At 44.6% G+C, this 15,258-nt stretch overlaps 1 protein-coding gene across 1 annotated transcript in view; it reads left to right on the forward strand.

Moving 5' to 3' along the window:
- Positions 1-15,258, forward strand: part of syne2b (spectrin repeat containing, nuclear envelope 2b) — a 258,903-nt gene that overhangs the window by 33,906 nt on the left and 209,739 nt on the right. The window contains exons 8-21 of the mRNA XM_061744277.1: positions 542-642; positions 1,752-1,841; positions 4,492-4,605; positions 4,753-4,890; positions 5,884-6,048; positions 7,035-7,147; positions 7,391-7,559; positions 9,935-10,031; positions 10,113-10,297; positions 12,332-12,496; positions 12,766-12,906; positions 13,013-13,114; positions 13,281-13,454; positions 14,736-14,894. Of these exons, the coding sequence (XP_061600261.1) occupies positions 542-642; positions 1,752-1,841; positions 4,492-4,605; positions 4,753-4,890; positions 5,884-6,048; positions 7,035-7,147; positions 7,391-7,559; positions 9,935-10,031; positions 10,113-10,297; positions 12,332-12,496; positions 12,766-12,906; positions 13,013-13,114; positions 13,281-13,454; positions 14,736-14,894 (1,913 nt within the window). The remainder of the gene's footprint in view (positions 1-541; positions 643-1,751; positions 1,842-4,491; positions 4,606-4,752; positions 4,891-5,883; positions 6,049-7,034; positions 7,148-7,390; positions 7,560-9,934; positions 10,032-10,112; positions 10,298-12,331; positions 12,497-12,765; positions 12,907-13,012; positions 13,115-13,280; positions 13,455-14,735; positions 14,895-15,258) is intronic.

Genomic DNA, 15,258 nt, shown 5'->3' on the forward strand with positions numbered 1-15,258 from the left:
TCAGGTGAAATATTGTGTATTCTTCCACAAGATTCCAGGAACCTGATTGGCTTCAGTAGTTATGATTTATTAGCAGCTTCCCCCAAGCATCTTTCTGTCCCAGCACATTTCTTTTATGGTTATTTTTTTTTTTTATTATTATTATTTTGTACACCCCGTATCATCTTTGGATGATTTTTGGTCATCTGACATTCAGTCAAAATGCAACTATTGAATTTCTTTTCAATGACATACTTTGTGACGTATAAATTGGGGATGTGTTGAGACTTTTGCGATGTGTTACCCTCAGTGAGCCCGAGGAAGAGTCAAATAAAGACGTCATGGTCTGCTGACTCGCTCACCGCTTGTTTGCTTCAGCTGTGTATAAAACCCTTATTTGTCTCTCCGGTTCTGCCTGGGAGTTTATTCGTAGACTTCTGGGAGACAGTACATTTTAAAGAGAGACATTACACCCCCGATCTCCAGATTTACAGTCAAACTGAGGATCAGGGTCGTGTTCTGTGAGCTCTGACAGTGATGGAAGACTGTGATCTTGGTGCAGATGTGGATGTTCGGGACCCGGATGAGAAGTCCATCATGACCTACGTAGCTCAGTTCCTGCAGTACTCCAGAGACCTGCCAGCCACGGATGAGGACATGCAGGTCTGTAAATGTCTCATGTGTTATAGAAACGTTAAGCAGCAAAGGGAATCATTTACACTACCAGAGCTGGTTTAGGATATTAAACCTCTTGTTCTGTCTTTGGGTCAAGGGAGGGTGAAGGGAGAAAAGAAGGAATGAAGGAAAGAAGGAAGTAAGGAAGAAAGGAGAAAAGATGGAAGGGAGGAAAGAAGGAAGGGAGTAAGGAAGGGAGAAAAGATGGAAGGGAGGAAAGAAGGGAGAAGATGGAAGGAAGGGAGAAAGGAGAAAAGAAGGAAAGAAAGAAGGAAGTAGGAAAGGGAGTAAGGAAGGCAGAAAAGATGGAAGGGAGGAAAGAAGGGAGAAAAGATGGAAGGAAGGAAACAAGGAAGGGAGTAGGAAAGGGAGTAAGGAAGGGAGGAAAGATGGAAGGAAGGTAGAGAGGAGAAAAGAAGGAAAGAAGGAAGGAAGTAGGAAAGGGAGTAAGCAAGGGAGAAAAGATGGAAGGGAGGAAAGAAGGGAGAAAAGATGGAAGGAAGGAAGAAAGGAGAAAAGAAGGAAGGAATTAGGAAAGGGAGTAAGGAAGGGAGAAAAACAGAAGGGAGGAAAGAAGGGAGAAAAGATGGAAGGAAGGGAGAAAGGAGAAAAGAAGGAAGGAAGTAGGAAAGGAAGGAAGTAAGGAAGGGAGAAAAGATGGAAGGGAGGGAGAAACGAAGGAAAGAAGGGAGAAAAGGAAAGAAGGGAGGGAGGAAGGAATGGAGAAAAGGAAAGAAAGAAGGAAGGAATGGAGAAAATAAGGAAAGAAGGAAGGAAAAGCAAAGAAGGTAATAAAGGAACGAATGACGAAATGGAGGTAGGAAGAAAAAGAAGTACAGGAGGGTAAAAAAGGAGGAAAAGAAGGAAGGAGAGAGCATGGCAGGAGGAAAGAAGGATAGAAGAATTGGGTCATTTTGACCCAAAGACAGCACAAGGGTTAAACCTCTTATTCTCTCTCAATTTAGAGTAACGATCCTTATCTTTCCTCTATATTTTTTCCACACGTGTGCATGCACACTTCTTACTTCTGTCTCTGAACCCTTTTTTCACTCTTTTTTCACTCTTTCTTCCTCCCGTCACTTTCCACCTGCCCCTAGACACGATACCTGACTCCTCCCAAAGGTCCCTCTCCCATCAACCTGCCTGTCCACTACACTCCTGCTGTCTCTGCCTCACCTCTTCGCCAGGTACACCAAACCTTCTTCATCCACATTATCTCTCACCTTTTGTCTTGTTTCCTCCCCTCGTAGAGACTAACAACTAAGATGCATGCGTTAAAAGGTAAAGCCGCTGCTTAAATAATCGGATTTAACGTTTGGCCCTTTTGAGGTTTGGATGAGAAATGTATTTTCAGGAGTGAGTAGACTAAAACTTTGGTATAATCAGTACTCGAGTTGTAAAAAAAAGATCAGGGGGGATGGTGGATTTTATCATATGGGGACAGATAATTTGTGCTGATTACAAATAATATATTACAAATAATAGCAGTGACCAAAACACCTGCAGAAATACTGCAGGAATGACATAGCAGCAGTTAAATGCAGCCTTCTGTAAGCTTTAAATATCCACTGGGCTTACATCAAATACATCAAAACACAACAATAAAAAACACTTTTCTGAACTTATCAATATGACTCTGTCCTTCACAGGATAAGTAAAATGGATCACTGCAAAAACTCAAAATCTTAACAAGAATATTTGTCTTATTTCTTAAAATGTCTCATTTTAGTAAAAAAAATCTCATTACACTTAAAACAAGACTCATCACTGGAAAAAACAACAATTTTCACCGGTTTTAAGTAGATTTTCACTTGAAATAAGTAGAAAAATCTGCCAGTGGAACAAGATTTTTTTGCTTGTAATGAGAAGATAAATCTTGTCCCACTGGCAGATTTTCCTACTTATTTCAAGTGAAAATTTACTTGAAACGGGTAAAAATTGTCAAATAAGTTATTTTTCTGGTGATGACTCTAAATGTTGAAATAGCAGTAAAACCACATTCATTGATGAAATGACATAAGGGATGGAAAGGGGGGATGGCAGTTTTACAGGGGGGATGATTTTGACCGTTTTTATTTCGGGGGGGGATGATTTGGACCGTTTTTATTTCAGGGGGGGAGGCCATCCCCCCTCATCCCCCCTCAACTGCAGTACTGGTTATAATTAATGTAATTTAAAATACAAAAATAATAAGGTTTGATTGAAGTGTAAAAAGACTGAAGGAAATTTTGAATGTGAAAAACTCCATATTCATATGATTTCATAACATGACTGAATTTATATTTCTGTTGTTGCTATGCATTTGTGCCTTCTGTTTTTTAGTTAGTTTGTTTGCGGTTGTCAGCATTATCATCACATCATTGTTTCATTTGCTGCATCACATTGCATTCATAAGCAACTTTAGACTTCACGTTGGTGTAAAGATGACGGGACAGTTGTTTATTACACCAAGTTCTAGTCGTCTTTATTCTGATCGTGCTGGTTAAAAGCTTGCTTGATCAAACATGCAGCATTGATGCATTTCTCTGGCTCTGATAAGAATAAAGCTCTCAATGTTTTTATTAGGTACATTAATTCCACAAATAAGAATTTTGTGTAGATCATACAGCTACAGTAGATCATGACATGACGTTAACGTGTATAGATGACAAGCAATATCCCCAAGACAGTCTTGACGTCCGTAAGACCTGTTGGATGTTGGTGGGCGGGTCTCTAGTGTTCTTTATAGTTGCGTTCTCGTGCATTGGATGTTTGATTGTCACTTGCACAGTTAAATGTGAAGCATCCCATATTTTTATTTTTAATATCATGTAAAGCCTGATTTAAGGTTCTGCATTAAACCAACGCCGTTGACGTTATGCCGTTGTGAACCCTTCGGACTTCTCCGTCACTCCATTTCTCCGCGGTGCAGTACCCCCCCAGAGCGCTAGTTGATACTTTGTTTAGCTGCCGGTTTTTCCGGTCACAGTGAATCAAAGAGATAAGGACAACTATTGTGCAAAAAACCAAACAAACGGCGTAGGCTACGGAGAGACTCATTCGTAGCCGCGTATCCTACGGTCAGGGCCGCAAGGGGTGTGCGAACCGTGCGACCGCACGGGGCCTCGCGCCCCAAGGGCCTCGTGCTATGGGCCTTTTTTTTCCCGTTTTTTTTCCTTATTTCCCTTATAAATATCAACAGTCACGTTCCATTACAGACCTAAATGTGTACTAGTCTGTGCATATCAATAAATATATGTGCAATGATGCGCGTGTCTGTTGTTCAACACAACTGATCAGACCAAGCGCAGACACAAGCTGCTCTGATCCAGACAGATGGAGTTGGAACAAACTGTCACACAATGTCGAGAGAACGAGACAGATTCAGGAAATTTCCATCAGGGAATGAAAAAAGAAAAAAACGAAGGAAAATGGAAGAGTTGAATGCCTCTCTGAAAGGCTCGTTTGATAAATTAGTTACAAAAATCACCGATCCGACCGGGTCTCAAGCAGCCGCGGGGCCCCGCGTCAAGGCAAGCTGAGATGATGATGAGGCAGGGGAAGGTATCCAGTATTTTGCTAACTGGAGAGTTAAAATTGCGCATATAGACACCCGATCCGACCCGAAAAACCAAACAATTTTGCATGCGCTCGCTACCCCCACGCGTGAGAGCCCCCCCCCGGCCATTTCACACAGGGCCTCGCAAACCCCAGACGGCTCTGCCCTACGGCGTAGGCTCTGCGTTGATTTAACGCAGAACCATAATTCAGCCTAAATAAAAGTCAACACTTCTGATCACCTTGTTTCCTGTCTAAATGGTAATAATTTTTCTTGCAATAACTCTTTTCTGCATTCAGGCAACGTCTGATCGCAAGGCGCAGGAGGTCACATGCTGGCTTGTTCAGGCCTGTGATGAGCTGCTGGAGGGCTGGAACTCCACGGAGGGAGAGAGCTACTCAGAGAGATACCACGTACGTTTCTAGCTAGAGCTCGGGTCAGGAGTCGGGCCTGGAGTCGGGCATTGCAAATAAAAGGAGAGAAAAGTTAACTGCACTTATTTAATCATCTTTTTTTAACTGTACAAGATGGGCAATAAAAAGCCTTTTGTCTTTGTGCAGGTGTTTCAAACCTTCCTGGTGTCCTTCAGTGAGCAGCGGCGGCCCATCATGCCGTTGCTGACGGCGATGAGAAGAACTCCCAAGCTGAGCGGCGAGCAGCAGGCGCTCAGAGAGGCGTGGGACGCCCTCAACCAAAAGGTTCCGCTTGTTTCCACCTGTGTCCCGTCAGACCGCGTGTCTCTTCCTACCCCTGTGTCTCCTTCTTCCTACGTCAGTCCGTCTGGCCCCATTTTTTTTCTGCCTTTCTTTCCCGGTCTCTGTGGTTGTAGAGAACGTTCTCGGGTTTATGGATCACCCTGTAGGAGTGTCATTTAGATTTCTGTGAAGGAACGGAAATTTTACTCTCCACTTTCCCAGTAGCCTCTGCCTGGGTTCTGAACTGGTCTTCTAATCAGCAGCACCAATAATTTCATACATTTGAAAAAAATGCAGCTTGGTGTTACTTTTTTTTTTTAAGATTTTATGCCTTCCAAAATCACATCTTTTTATTGTTGATTGTACTTAAAAAGTATAAATTATATCTTACAGTCTTTATGGTCTATACCAAGGGTCGGCAACCCGCGGCTCTAGAGCCGCATGCGGCTCTTTAGCGCCACCCTAGTGGCTCCTGGAGCTTTTTCAAAAATGTTTGACCTTTTTTTTCCTTTTTTTCTTCTTTTTTTTTCCTTTTTTCTCTTTTTTTTCTCTTTTTCCTTTTTTTCTCTTTTTCTTCTTTTTTTTTCTTTTCTTTTTTTCTTCTTTTTTTCCTTTTTTTTCTTTTTTCTTTCTCTTTTTTTCTTCCCTTTTCCTTTCCTTTTTAATCTCGACATTTCGACTTTTTCCTCGACATTTTACTTTTACTCGACATTTCGACTTTTTTTTCTCAAAATTTTGACTTTTTTCTCGACATTTCGACTTTTTACTCGAAGTGCATAATGAAAAAAAATCTTCCCCCAGTTCTAACTAATATAGAAACATGCAGCACTTTTCATTTTTTGCGGCTCCAGACATATTTGTTCTTTGTGTTTTTGGTATAATATGGAGAATTCAACATTTTGGGTTGCCGACCCCTGGTCTATAGCTTTTTATTTTTTTAATAAACTAAATTAGCTCAAAATGAAATGAAACGTCTCTCCCTCTCTTTTGTCTTAGATACGGAAATACAGAATTGAGTTAGATTTTAGTGTTCCGCCCCCCTTGGACAAGGTGGCGCGCTGGCTGTTGAAGGCGGAGGACGTTCTGGGGGAGGGAGGAGACGACCTGCAGGACCACGGCTGTGCTGCTGAGGACGCCAGGGAGAAACAAGAGCTGCTCAAGGTGAGCTGTCGCCCAATCCAGCTCCTGACATCTACGACACGCTTTAGGAGAACCAAACACAGCTTTGATGCTCCTCACCCGTGGAACAGTCCCCCAGAATGCATCAGGGCTGTTGAAACTCTCAGCTGCTTTAAGCCAAGGTTGAAAACCTTTTTATTTAATGCACTGCAAACTTTATTTCTTGCATCTCATTTGTTTTATTATTTTTATTTTATGCCTGTCAGTCTTTAATGCTGCTTTTAAACTCTTTTACATTTTTTGATGTATTTTTGAAAGGTTTTTATGTTAAGCACTTGGAAATGTCTTGTAGCTGAAATGTGTTTTACAAATAAACTTGACTTTCCTTCACCTTGCCGTGCCTTGATTTCCCTTGCCTTTCTTTGCCTTCTTGCTTTGCCTTCCTTCGATTTGTCTTGCTTTGCCTTGCCTGGCCTTGCCTTGCCTTGCCTTGCTCTGCTTTGATTTCCCTTGCCTTGATTTGCCTTGCTTTGCCTTACTTTGCCTTCCAGCTTTGCCTTCCTTCAATTTGGCTTGCTTTGCTTTACCTTGCCTAGCCTAGCCTTGCTTTGCTTTGCTTTACCTTGCCTTGCCTAGCCTTGCTTTTCTTTGCTTTACCTTGCTCTGCTTTACTTTCCCTTGCCTTGCCTTGCTCTGCTTTGATTTCCCTTGCCTTGCCTTGCTTTGCTCTGCTTTGATTTCCCTTGCCTTGATTTGCCTTGCTTTGCCTTACTTTGCCTTCCTGCTTTGCCTTCCTTCGATTTGCCTTGCTTTGCTTTACCTTGCCTAGCCTTGCCTTTGGGCAATAACATACTTAGAAGGTTCCTCATGCTATTATGTTCTCTACATGTTTTCTACTATTAAATATACGACTCATTATATATTTATGAGACAGAAAAGCAGATTCATTCTCCTTGTGGATGTTAAAATCCAGACTTTTATGAGCACAGAAATGTAAACCTGTATGAACTCTTCTCTAAATGTAACAGGTTTGCTTGGAGGAGATGCCGCAGCAGCTGAAGAGCTTTCAGTCCTTCCAAAACATGGATGAACACGGAAACATGATGGTTCCCACTGACAAGATGGACGAGCTAAAGAGGAGGTGCGTTTACTTGTGTTTACATGTTTGAGGTTGCACGTCCTGTGGTGCAAACCATAAATGGCATACGTAGTTTAAGCTAAGTGTTATGGAGATACCCATGGTGTCATGACTCAGTGAAACCTCTTAAATATCTACAAGTCTTACCCTACCTGCAGGCGGCACGTGAGCATGTTGTCCAATAGGTGGTTCTGCTTTTGAGCTCCATATTCTGAAGTTCTTTAACACTCCGAACCACTTCCTCAGGTTCACCAGTGTTAGAGTGACCGCTAAATACCACAACATCAAGTTGGAGTACCGAGAGCACCTTCACACCGTTCTGGATCTGTTGGGGCAGATCAGGACCAAGCTTCGCATCTGGAAAAGGCCGTATATTTCTCCAGAGGCCGTCAGGCTGTTGCTGCAAGAATGGCATGTAAGTCCCCTTCAAAGTACTTTTCATTAAAGGGAAAGTTTGTTTTTTTACAACCTGGACCTTATTTCTGGCATTTTTTATGGTCGTATACTCACCCAGGCAAGTTTGGTGTCATTTGGAGTCCTTCGGAAGATATTAGGGGGTTTTTTGCGAGCCGCTTCTCCATATAATGGTAGCAGACGGGGCACAGGGGGACACAGACGATGCAGCGTCTAAATAACACATGATTGCCATGAAACTCGTTCATTTATTTTATGAATCACTAGATCTGCTTCCAGGACCTGTTGTCTACATCCGGGGCTGTGTGTGTAACAAATAAATCAGTTTGTAAACAAGACCTCTGAACTCATGACGTCAACTCTGTCCTCCGTTCAGTGAGCTCTTCAGCCGTATACTCGTGTTTCAAATAACTAACAGTAAACTAACAGTAGCGAACTCCAGCTGTACACAGAGCTGTGTCTGGGATGCGCGCACAGAGATGACGGCATGAGTTCAGAGGTCTTGTTTACAAACTGATTTATTTGTTACACACACAGCCCCGGATGTAGACAACAGGTCCTGGAAGCAGATCTAGTGATTCATAAAATAAATGAACGAGTTTCGCGGCAATCATGTGTTATTTAGACGCTGCATCGTCTGTGTCCCGCTGTGCCCCATCCGCTACCGTTATATGGAGAAGAGGCTCGCACAAAACTCCTAATATCTTCCGAAGGACTCCAAATGACACCAAACTTGCCTGGGTGAGTATACGACCATAAAAAATGCCAGAAATAAGGTCCAGGTTGTAAAAAACCGAACTCTCCCTTTAAACTTAAGCCCCAGATATACTTGCAGTTCAGACCGCATACTCGTACGCATCATGGCCGCCACGCGTATCCTGCGTTCATTTGACGCGTCGACGTGCACGTTGTCAAAAAGACACTGAACGCATAGCGACCTGCAGTTCTCGCTCTGGCCACGAGTGGCGCTGGCCCCGGTCTGATACCAGCTGGTCCCGGTCTGATACCGGCTGGTCCCGGTCTGATACCGGCTGGTCCCGGTCTGATACCGGCTGGTCCCGGTCTGATACCAGCTGGTATCAGACCAGCTGGTCTGATACCAGCTGGTCCCGGTCTGATACCGGCTGGTCCCGGTCTGATACCGGCTGGTCCCGGTCTGATACCGGCTGGTCCCGGTCTGATACCGGCTGGTCCCGGTCTGATACCGGCTGGTCCCGGTCTGATACCGGCTGGTCCCGGTCTGATACCAGCTGGTCCCGGTCTGATACCAGCTGGTATGATACCAGCTGGTCTGATACCAGCTGGTCTGATACCAGCTGGTCCAGGTCAGATACCAGCTGGTCCCGGTCTGATACCAGCTGGTATCATACCAGCTGGTATGATACCAGCTGGTCTGATACCAGCTGGTCTGATACCAGCTGGTCCAGGTCAGATACCAGCTGGTCCCGGTCTGATACCAGCTGGTCTGATACCTGCTGGTCTGATACCTGCTGGTCTGATACCAGCTGGTCCCGGTCTGGTACCAGCTGGTTCCGGTCTGATACCAGCTGGTCTGATACCTGCTGGTCTGATACCTGCTGGTCTGATACCAGCTGGTCCCGGTCTGGTACCAGCTGGTTCCGGTCTGATACCAGCTGGTCCCGGTCTGATACCAGCTGGTCCCGGTCTGGTACCAGCTGGTCTGATACCAGCTGGTCCCGGTCTGATACCAGCTGGTCCCGGTCTGGTACCAGCTGGTCCCGGTCTGATACCTGCTGGTCTGATACCAGCTGGTCTGATACCTGCTGGTCCCGGTCTGACACCAGCCGGTCTGACACCAGCTGGTCTGATACCTGCTGGTCCCGGTCTGACACCAGCTGGTCTGATACCTGCTGGTCCCGGTCTGATAGGGCGTGTGTGTATACAGCGATTCAAGCACTAGTAGCTGTAATGTTTACAGTGGAACTTGTCCGGACATGTTTAGTGTTTAAATGATAATTCAGGCTGGAGCAGCTCCGCTGAGAGGAACATTATTTTTTCCAAATGTACAAATCACTGCGTTCTTGTTGATAGTCCCGTCTTCTTTCTTTTTATACATGAACTTGCCGTTCAAAGGCCCAGCAAAGATTTGCTGAGTCTCCCCTGAGTGGTCCAGGTCTGTCACTGCTTTGTTAGTTTGACTAGCAGCAGGAGGGAAATGACCTGTTACTGCCAAGTGAACTACGGCTCCCTCAATGGGACACATTTAAAACTCTCACGCAATATTCCAAATGTTTCAGTAACCGGAATATTAGCAATAACCCGAATTTTGACTGCATGTAAACGTAGTCGTTGTTTCTGTTGTTTGACAGCCAGGACTGTTTGTAGATCATTAAAAGCTGATTTTCGTAAACACAGGAACTGGTCAACACGCAGGAGTTGCCCTCTTTGCTGGAAGTCGGACTTCGTAAACTGAAGCAAAGTTCTGAGAAATATTCAAGCAAATCTGCACTGGGTAGGTTTTCTGTCTTTATTTCCACCTGGGTGATGGAAGGTAGTGAGGAGGACTGGGCTGACGTTGCTCTCTTCTCCTCAGCTGCCGATTACAAGCAGGTCAGTCAGCAGGTGAAGCAGCTGGAGGAGGATGCCACTGGGGTTTTGGATGAAGTGACGACGGCCAAGGGCATCATGGGCCGGGTCCTGTCTGCGTGGGACTCGTTCAGCGACTGCTTCAGCTCCCTTCAAGCCTGGCTGGAGCAGGGCTCCGACCGCAGAACAGAGGTACGCTTAAACACGGGAAAACCTGGCTGGAGCAGGGCTCTGACCGCAGAACAGAGGTACGATTAAACACGGGAAAACCTGGCTGGAGCAGGGCTCTGACCACAGAACAGAGGTACGATTAAACACGGGAAAACCTGGCTGGAGCAGGGCTCCGACCGCAGAACAGAGGTACGATTAAACACGGGAAAACCTGGCTGGAGCAGGGCTCCGACCGCAGAACAGAGGTACGATTAAACACGGGAAAACCTGGCTGGAGCAGGGCTCCGACCGCAGAACAGAGGTACGATTAAACACGGGAAAACCTGGCTGGAGCAGGGCTCTGACCGCAGAACAGAGGTACGCTTAAACACGGGAAAACCTGGCTGGAGCAGGGCTCTGACCGCAGAACAGAGGTACGATTAAACACGGGAAAACCTGGCTGGAGCAGGGCTCTGACCACAGAACAGAGGTACGATTAAACACGGGAAAACCTGGCTGGAGCAGGGCTCTGACCGCAGAACAGAGGTACGCTTAAACATAGGAACGCATACGTTTATTTCTTAGCTGGTGTCAGGAACAGCACATGCTATAAACCGGGGCTCTGCAACCGGGGCCCTCTAGAGCCGCATGCGGCTCTTTAGCGCCGCCCTAGTGGCTCCGTGGAGCTTTTTCAAAAATGTTTGAAAATGGAAATCGATGGGGGAGGGAAATATATTTTTTGTTTTAATATGGTTTCTGTAGGAAAACATGACACAAACATTCTTAACGTTTTCCAATGCTGTAAAAATGTGTAAAATAAGTATTACATTTCAACATTTCTGTTAACGAAGATTTGTATGGAAGAGTATCAGGACCATGCAGGAGAAAAAATATTTGAGAGGGGAAGATTTTTTTTTATTGTGCACTTCGAGAAAAAAGTCGAAATGTCGAGAAAAAAGTCGAAATGTCGAGATTGATGTTGAAATACAATTTCAAGAATACAGTCGAAACTTTGCCTTCTTTCTCAACCTTTCAACTTTTTTCTCAACATTTCAACTTTTTCTCTACATTTTGACTTTTTTCTTGACATTTCGACTTTTCTCACGAAATTTTGACTTTTTTGTCGACATTTCGACTTTTTTCTCGAAGTGCATAATGAAAAAAAAATCTTCCTCCTCTAAAATATTATTTTAATTTTTTTCCTGCCTGGTACTAATACTCCATAGTCCTAATATTCCATAGATTCGCGTAACAAAAAGAGTCATGTGGAAAGACATTAGCATGCTACATTTGCAGCCGAGGACCCAGTTATAACTAATATAAAAACATGCAGAATGTGCTTTTCGTTTTTTTTGCGGCCCCAGACATATTTGTTCTTTGTGTTTTTGGTCTAATATGGCTCTTTGAACATTTTGGGTTGCCGACCCCTGGTATAAACTCTTTTATTTCATGTTGCATTACATTTTGATCATTAACATCTAACTGCAGTTACATGTAAACTTTATAACATGCATTGTGTTGAAGAATATTATCAAAACCAGTTCAGAAGTCCGCTGTGGTGTAGTGAGTTTTATTCAGTAAGCCGGCGGTGAGCAGACCTACGCAGAGCATGTCTGGGTTGGTGTGCTGACCCAGAATGGTTGAAATCATGACTCTTTATACAGTAAGTTCAAAGCACAAAAGGCAAGAATCAACAAGCCAAAGGTGAAAGACAAAAAGCAATTAAAGGGTATTTACAGTCAGACTACAGTGATCTGTGGCCAAATGCCGTCCTCTGGCATTCGGCATGAATATCATTCAGTTGGAAACTACCCCATAGGGTGTTCTCGTTATTCAAGTCTGTGGCCAAATGAGTTGGTATTAACATATCAGTCCGTCAGGAACTTCATCATATGGCATTCCCGTAGTTCAAGTCTGTTCAAAGGTGTCGGCCCTGCAGGGGGTAGGAAGCTGGAGTTTCACGTCAGCCACGGTATCACAATGTCTCATCATATGAAATTGCTGTTTGTCCAATTCTGCATCATCATGATCAGCTGGGTATTCCGTGTAACTGCTGATTCTTGTTTTTTGGTTAAGGTGACATCAGAGTCCATGGCTGAGTGGGGTGCAAGGCACGTCCACCTGAACGAGATGGGTAACTTCCTGGTGGAGTCCACGGATCCTCAGACCAGCAGGATCTTAGTCGAAGAGCTCCAAAAACTGAACAAACACTGGGCAGAGTTTGTCAAGAGAAACACTTTTGTAAGTTAACACGCATGGACAACTTTGTCGGGCTGCTTTATCCGTGACATTTTTTCTGCACTCATCTTCTGCGCCAAATTGTCTTTGCTGTAGACTTATTTAGATTTCAGAAACCCAGGGAGAATAAAATCATAGAAAGGATACAAGTGTCATTAAAAGGCTGGTTGTCATTAACAACAAACCCCACTGGAAGTCGGTCTCACTGTCAACTTTTTCTTATTCTCTGTAAATAAAGAAAATGACTTGGGCTTTTTTTTTATCTTTTCCAGGAGGACGCATCAGATTCCAGAGCAGATCTCCATGTCAACATCCAGGACCTCCACGCTTTGATCAGAGAGGCCACATTGATTCTCCAGGAGCCCCTGGAGGCGATGGCGGCTCCTTTACGCACCTACAGGAAAAGATTGCAGGTTGGCCCAATAGAGCTGTCAGTCGTTCATATTCTGCATCGTGCGTATTATTTTTAATGAGGAGAAATGTCCCTCTTGAGTTGAATATTATCCTTCTGCCCTTTAGTTCATACTGCGGAGGCTAAAGGAAGTGGATCTGGAGGCTCTCCAACCTTCCCCTGAGTGGCCGTCTGATCAGTTACACAAACTTAGGCTTGGGATACCCGAAGTATGAACGATTTTGCTTTATCGCAGCTTTGAACAGCAGTGTTCAGGAGCACATTAGCTGCAGTCTAATGCTAATATTTTCCTTACTGAATACCCTTGAGCAGCTTCCAGAATTTGTCATGTAAGCTGATCTGTTTCATTCCCATCTTCATTTCCGTGTTCACCAGGTGATGCAGACCTTGTTGGAGGCGGAGCAGGTGTGTGCAGAGCTGCAGCACAGCGTGTCGGGGCTGGACAGCAGAATAGCTGAACTCCTGCACTGGGAGACCGAGGCCAGAGACCTGTTTCAGCTCCTGAGGGCCACGGATCGACGACACAAGGGCCAGGACCCCAGAGCCAAGGTGAGCTGTTCCCAGACAAGGAAAGGTTGTCCTGCTGTTTGGATTTGATTAACCCTTGTGCTGTCTTTGGGTCAAAATGACCCAAAGACAGCACAAGGGTTAATCTATCCTTCTTTCCTCCTGCCATGCCCTCTCCTTCCTTCTTCCTTTCCTCTTTTCCTCCTTTTTTACCCTCCTTTACTCCTTTTTCTTCCTACCTCCCTTTGGTCATTTGTTCCTTTATTACCTTCTTTGCTTTTCCTTCCTTCTTTCCTTATTTTCTCCATTCCTTCCCTCTTCCCTCCCTTCTTTCTTTCCTTTGATCCATTCCTTCCTCCCTCCCTTCTTTCCTTTTCTCCCTTCTTTCCTTCCTTCCTTCCTCCCTTCCATCTTTTCTCCCTTCCTTACTCCCTTCCCTACTTCCTTCCTTCTTTCCTTCTTTTCTCCTTTCTCCCTTCCTTTCCATCTTTTCGCCTTTCTCCCTTCCTTCCATCTTTTCTCCCTTCTTTCCTCCCTTCCATCTTTTCTTCCTTCCTTACTCCCTTTCCTACTTCCTTCCTTCTTTCCTTATTTTCTCCATTCCTTCCCTCTTCCCTCCCTTCTTTCTTTCCTTTGATCCATTCCTTCCTCCCTCCCTTCTTTCCTTTTCTCCCTTCTTTCCTTCCTTCCTTCCTCCCTTCCATCTTTTCTCCCTTCCTTACTCCCTTCCCTACTTCCTTCCTTCTTTCCTTCTTTTCTCCTTTCTCCCTTCCTTTCCATCTTTTCGCCTTTCTCCCTTCCTTCCATCTTTTCTCCCTTCTTTCCTCCCTTCCATCTTTTCTTCCTTCCTTACTCCCTTTCCTACTTCCTTCCTTCTTTCCTTCTTTTCTCCTTTATCCCTTCTTTCCATCTTTTCTCCTTTCTTTCCTTCCTTCCATCTTTTCTCCCTTCTTTACTCCCTTTCCTACTTCCTTCCTTCTTTCCTTCTTTTCTCCTTTATCCCTTCTTTCCATCTTTTCTCCTTTCTTTCCTCCCTTCCATCTTTTCTCCCTTCTTTCCTCCCTTCCATCTTTTCTCCCTTCCTTACTCCCTTTCCTACTTCCTTCCTTCTTTCCTTCTTTTCTCCTTTCTCCCATCCTTCCATCTTTCCCCCTTCTTTCCTCCCTTCCTTCTTTTCTCCTTTCTTCCTTACTTCCTTCTTTCCTTCCTTCCATCTTTTCTCCCCTCCTTCATTCCTTCTCTTCTCCCTTCCCCCTCCCATGACCCAAAGACAGCACAAGGGTTAAATATTAAGGAGTATTCATGGTTATCTGTTATTTTCAGGTGATCATTTCCCGTGGTCTCCAACTGGAGGGGCAGGTGGTTACAGAGGAACAAGACCTGCAGGTGATAGTAATGACCAATCAGAAGAACTCCCCCATCCAGCATCTCCATGCCCGTGCCATCCAGGAACGCGTGCGGGTTGCTGTTGCTCAGTCACAGGTTAGGGGTTTTTTTCTTAACAAATTGTGTTCAATGCCCATGTATTTTACTTGTTTACATGTGGGGTTCTTCAAGGGTCCGTTCTCGGACCGCTTCTATTTAACATCTATATGCTACCGCTAGCTCAGATTATGGAACATCATAACATTTCCTACCATACTTATGCCGATGACACACAGCTCTATATTTCAGTGTCACCACATGATTACAGTCCCCTACTCTCATTGAGTAACTGTATTCACCAAATCAATGAGTGGATGTGCCAGAATTTTCTCCAGCTAAATGCAGAAAAGACAGAGGTGATCATTTTTGGCCCTAAAAATGAAAGGGAAAAGATCAGCGCTCACCTTGGCTCCATGTCATT

This window comes from Cololabis saira, chromosome 16 (assembly GCF_033807715.1).
Source record: "Cololabis saira isolate AMF1-May2022 chromosome 16, fColSai1.1, whole genome shotgun sequence".
Taxonomy (NCBI): domain Eukaryota; kingdom Metazoa; phylum Chordata; class Actinopteri; order Beloniformes; family Belonidae; genus Cololabis; species Cololabis saira.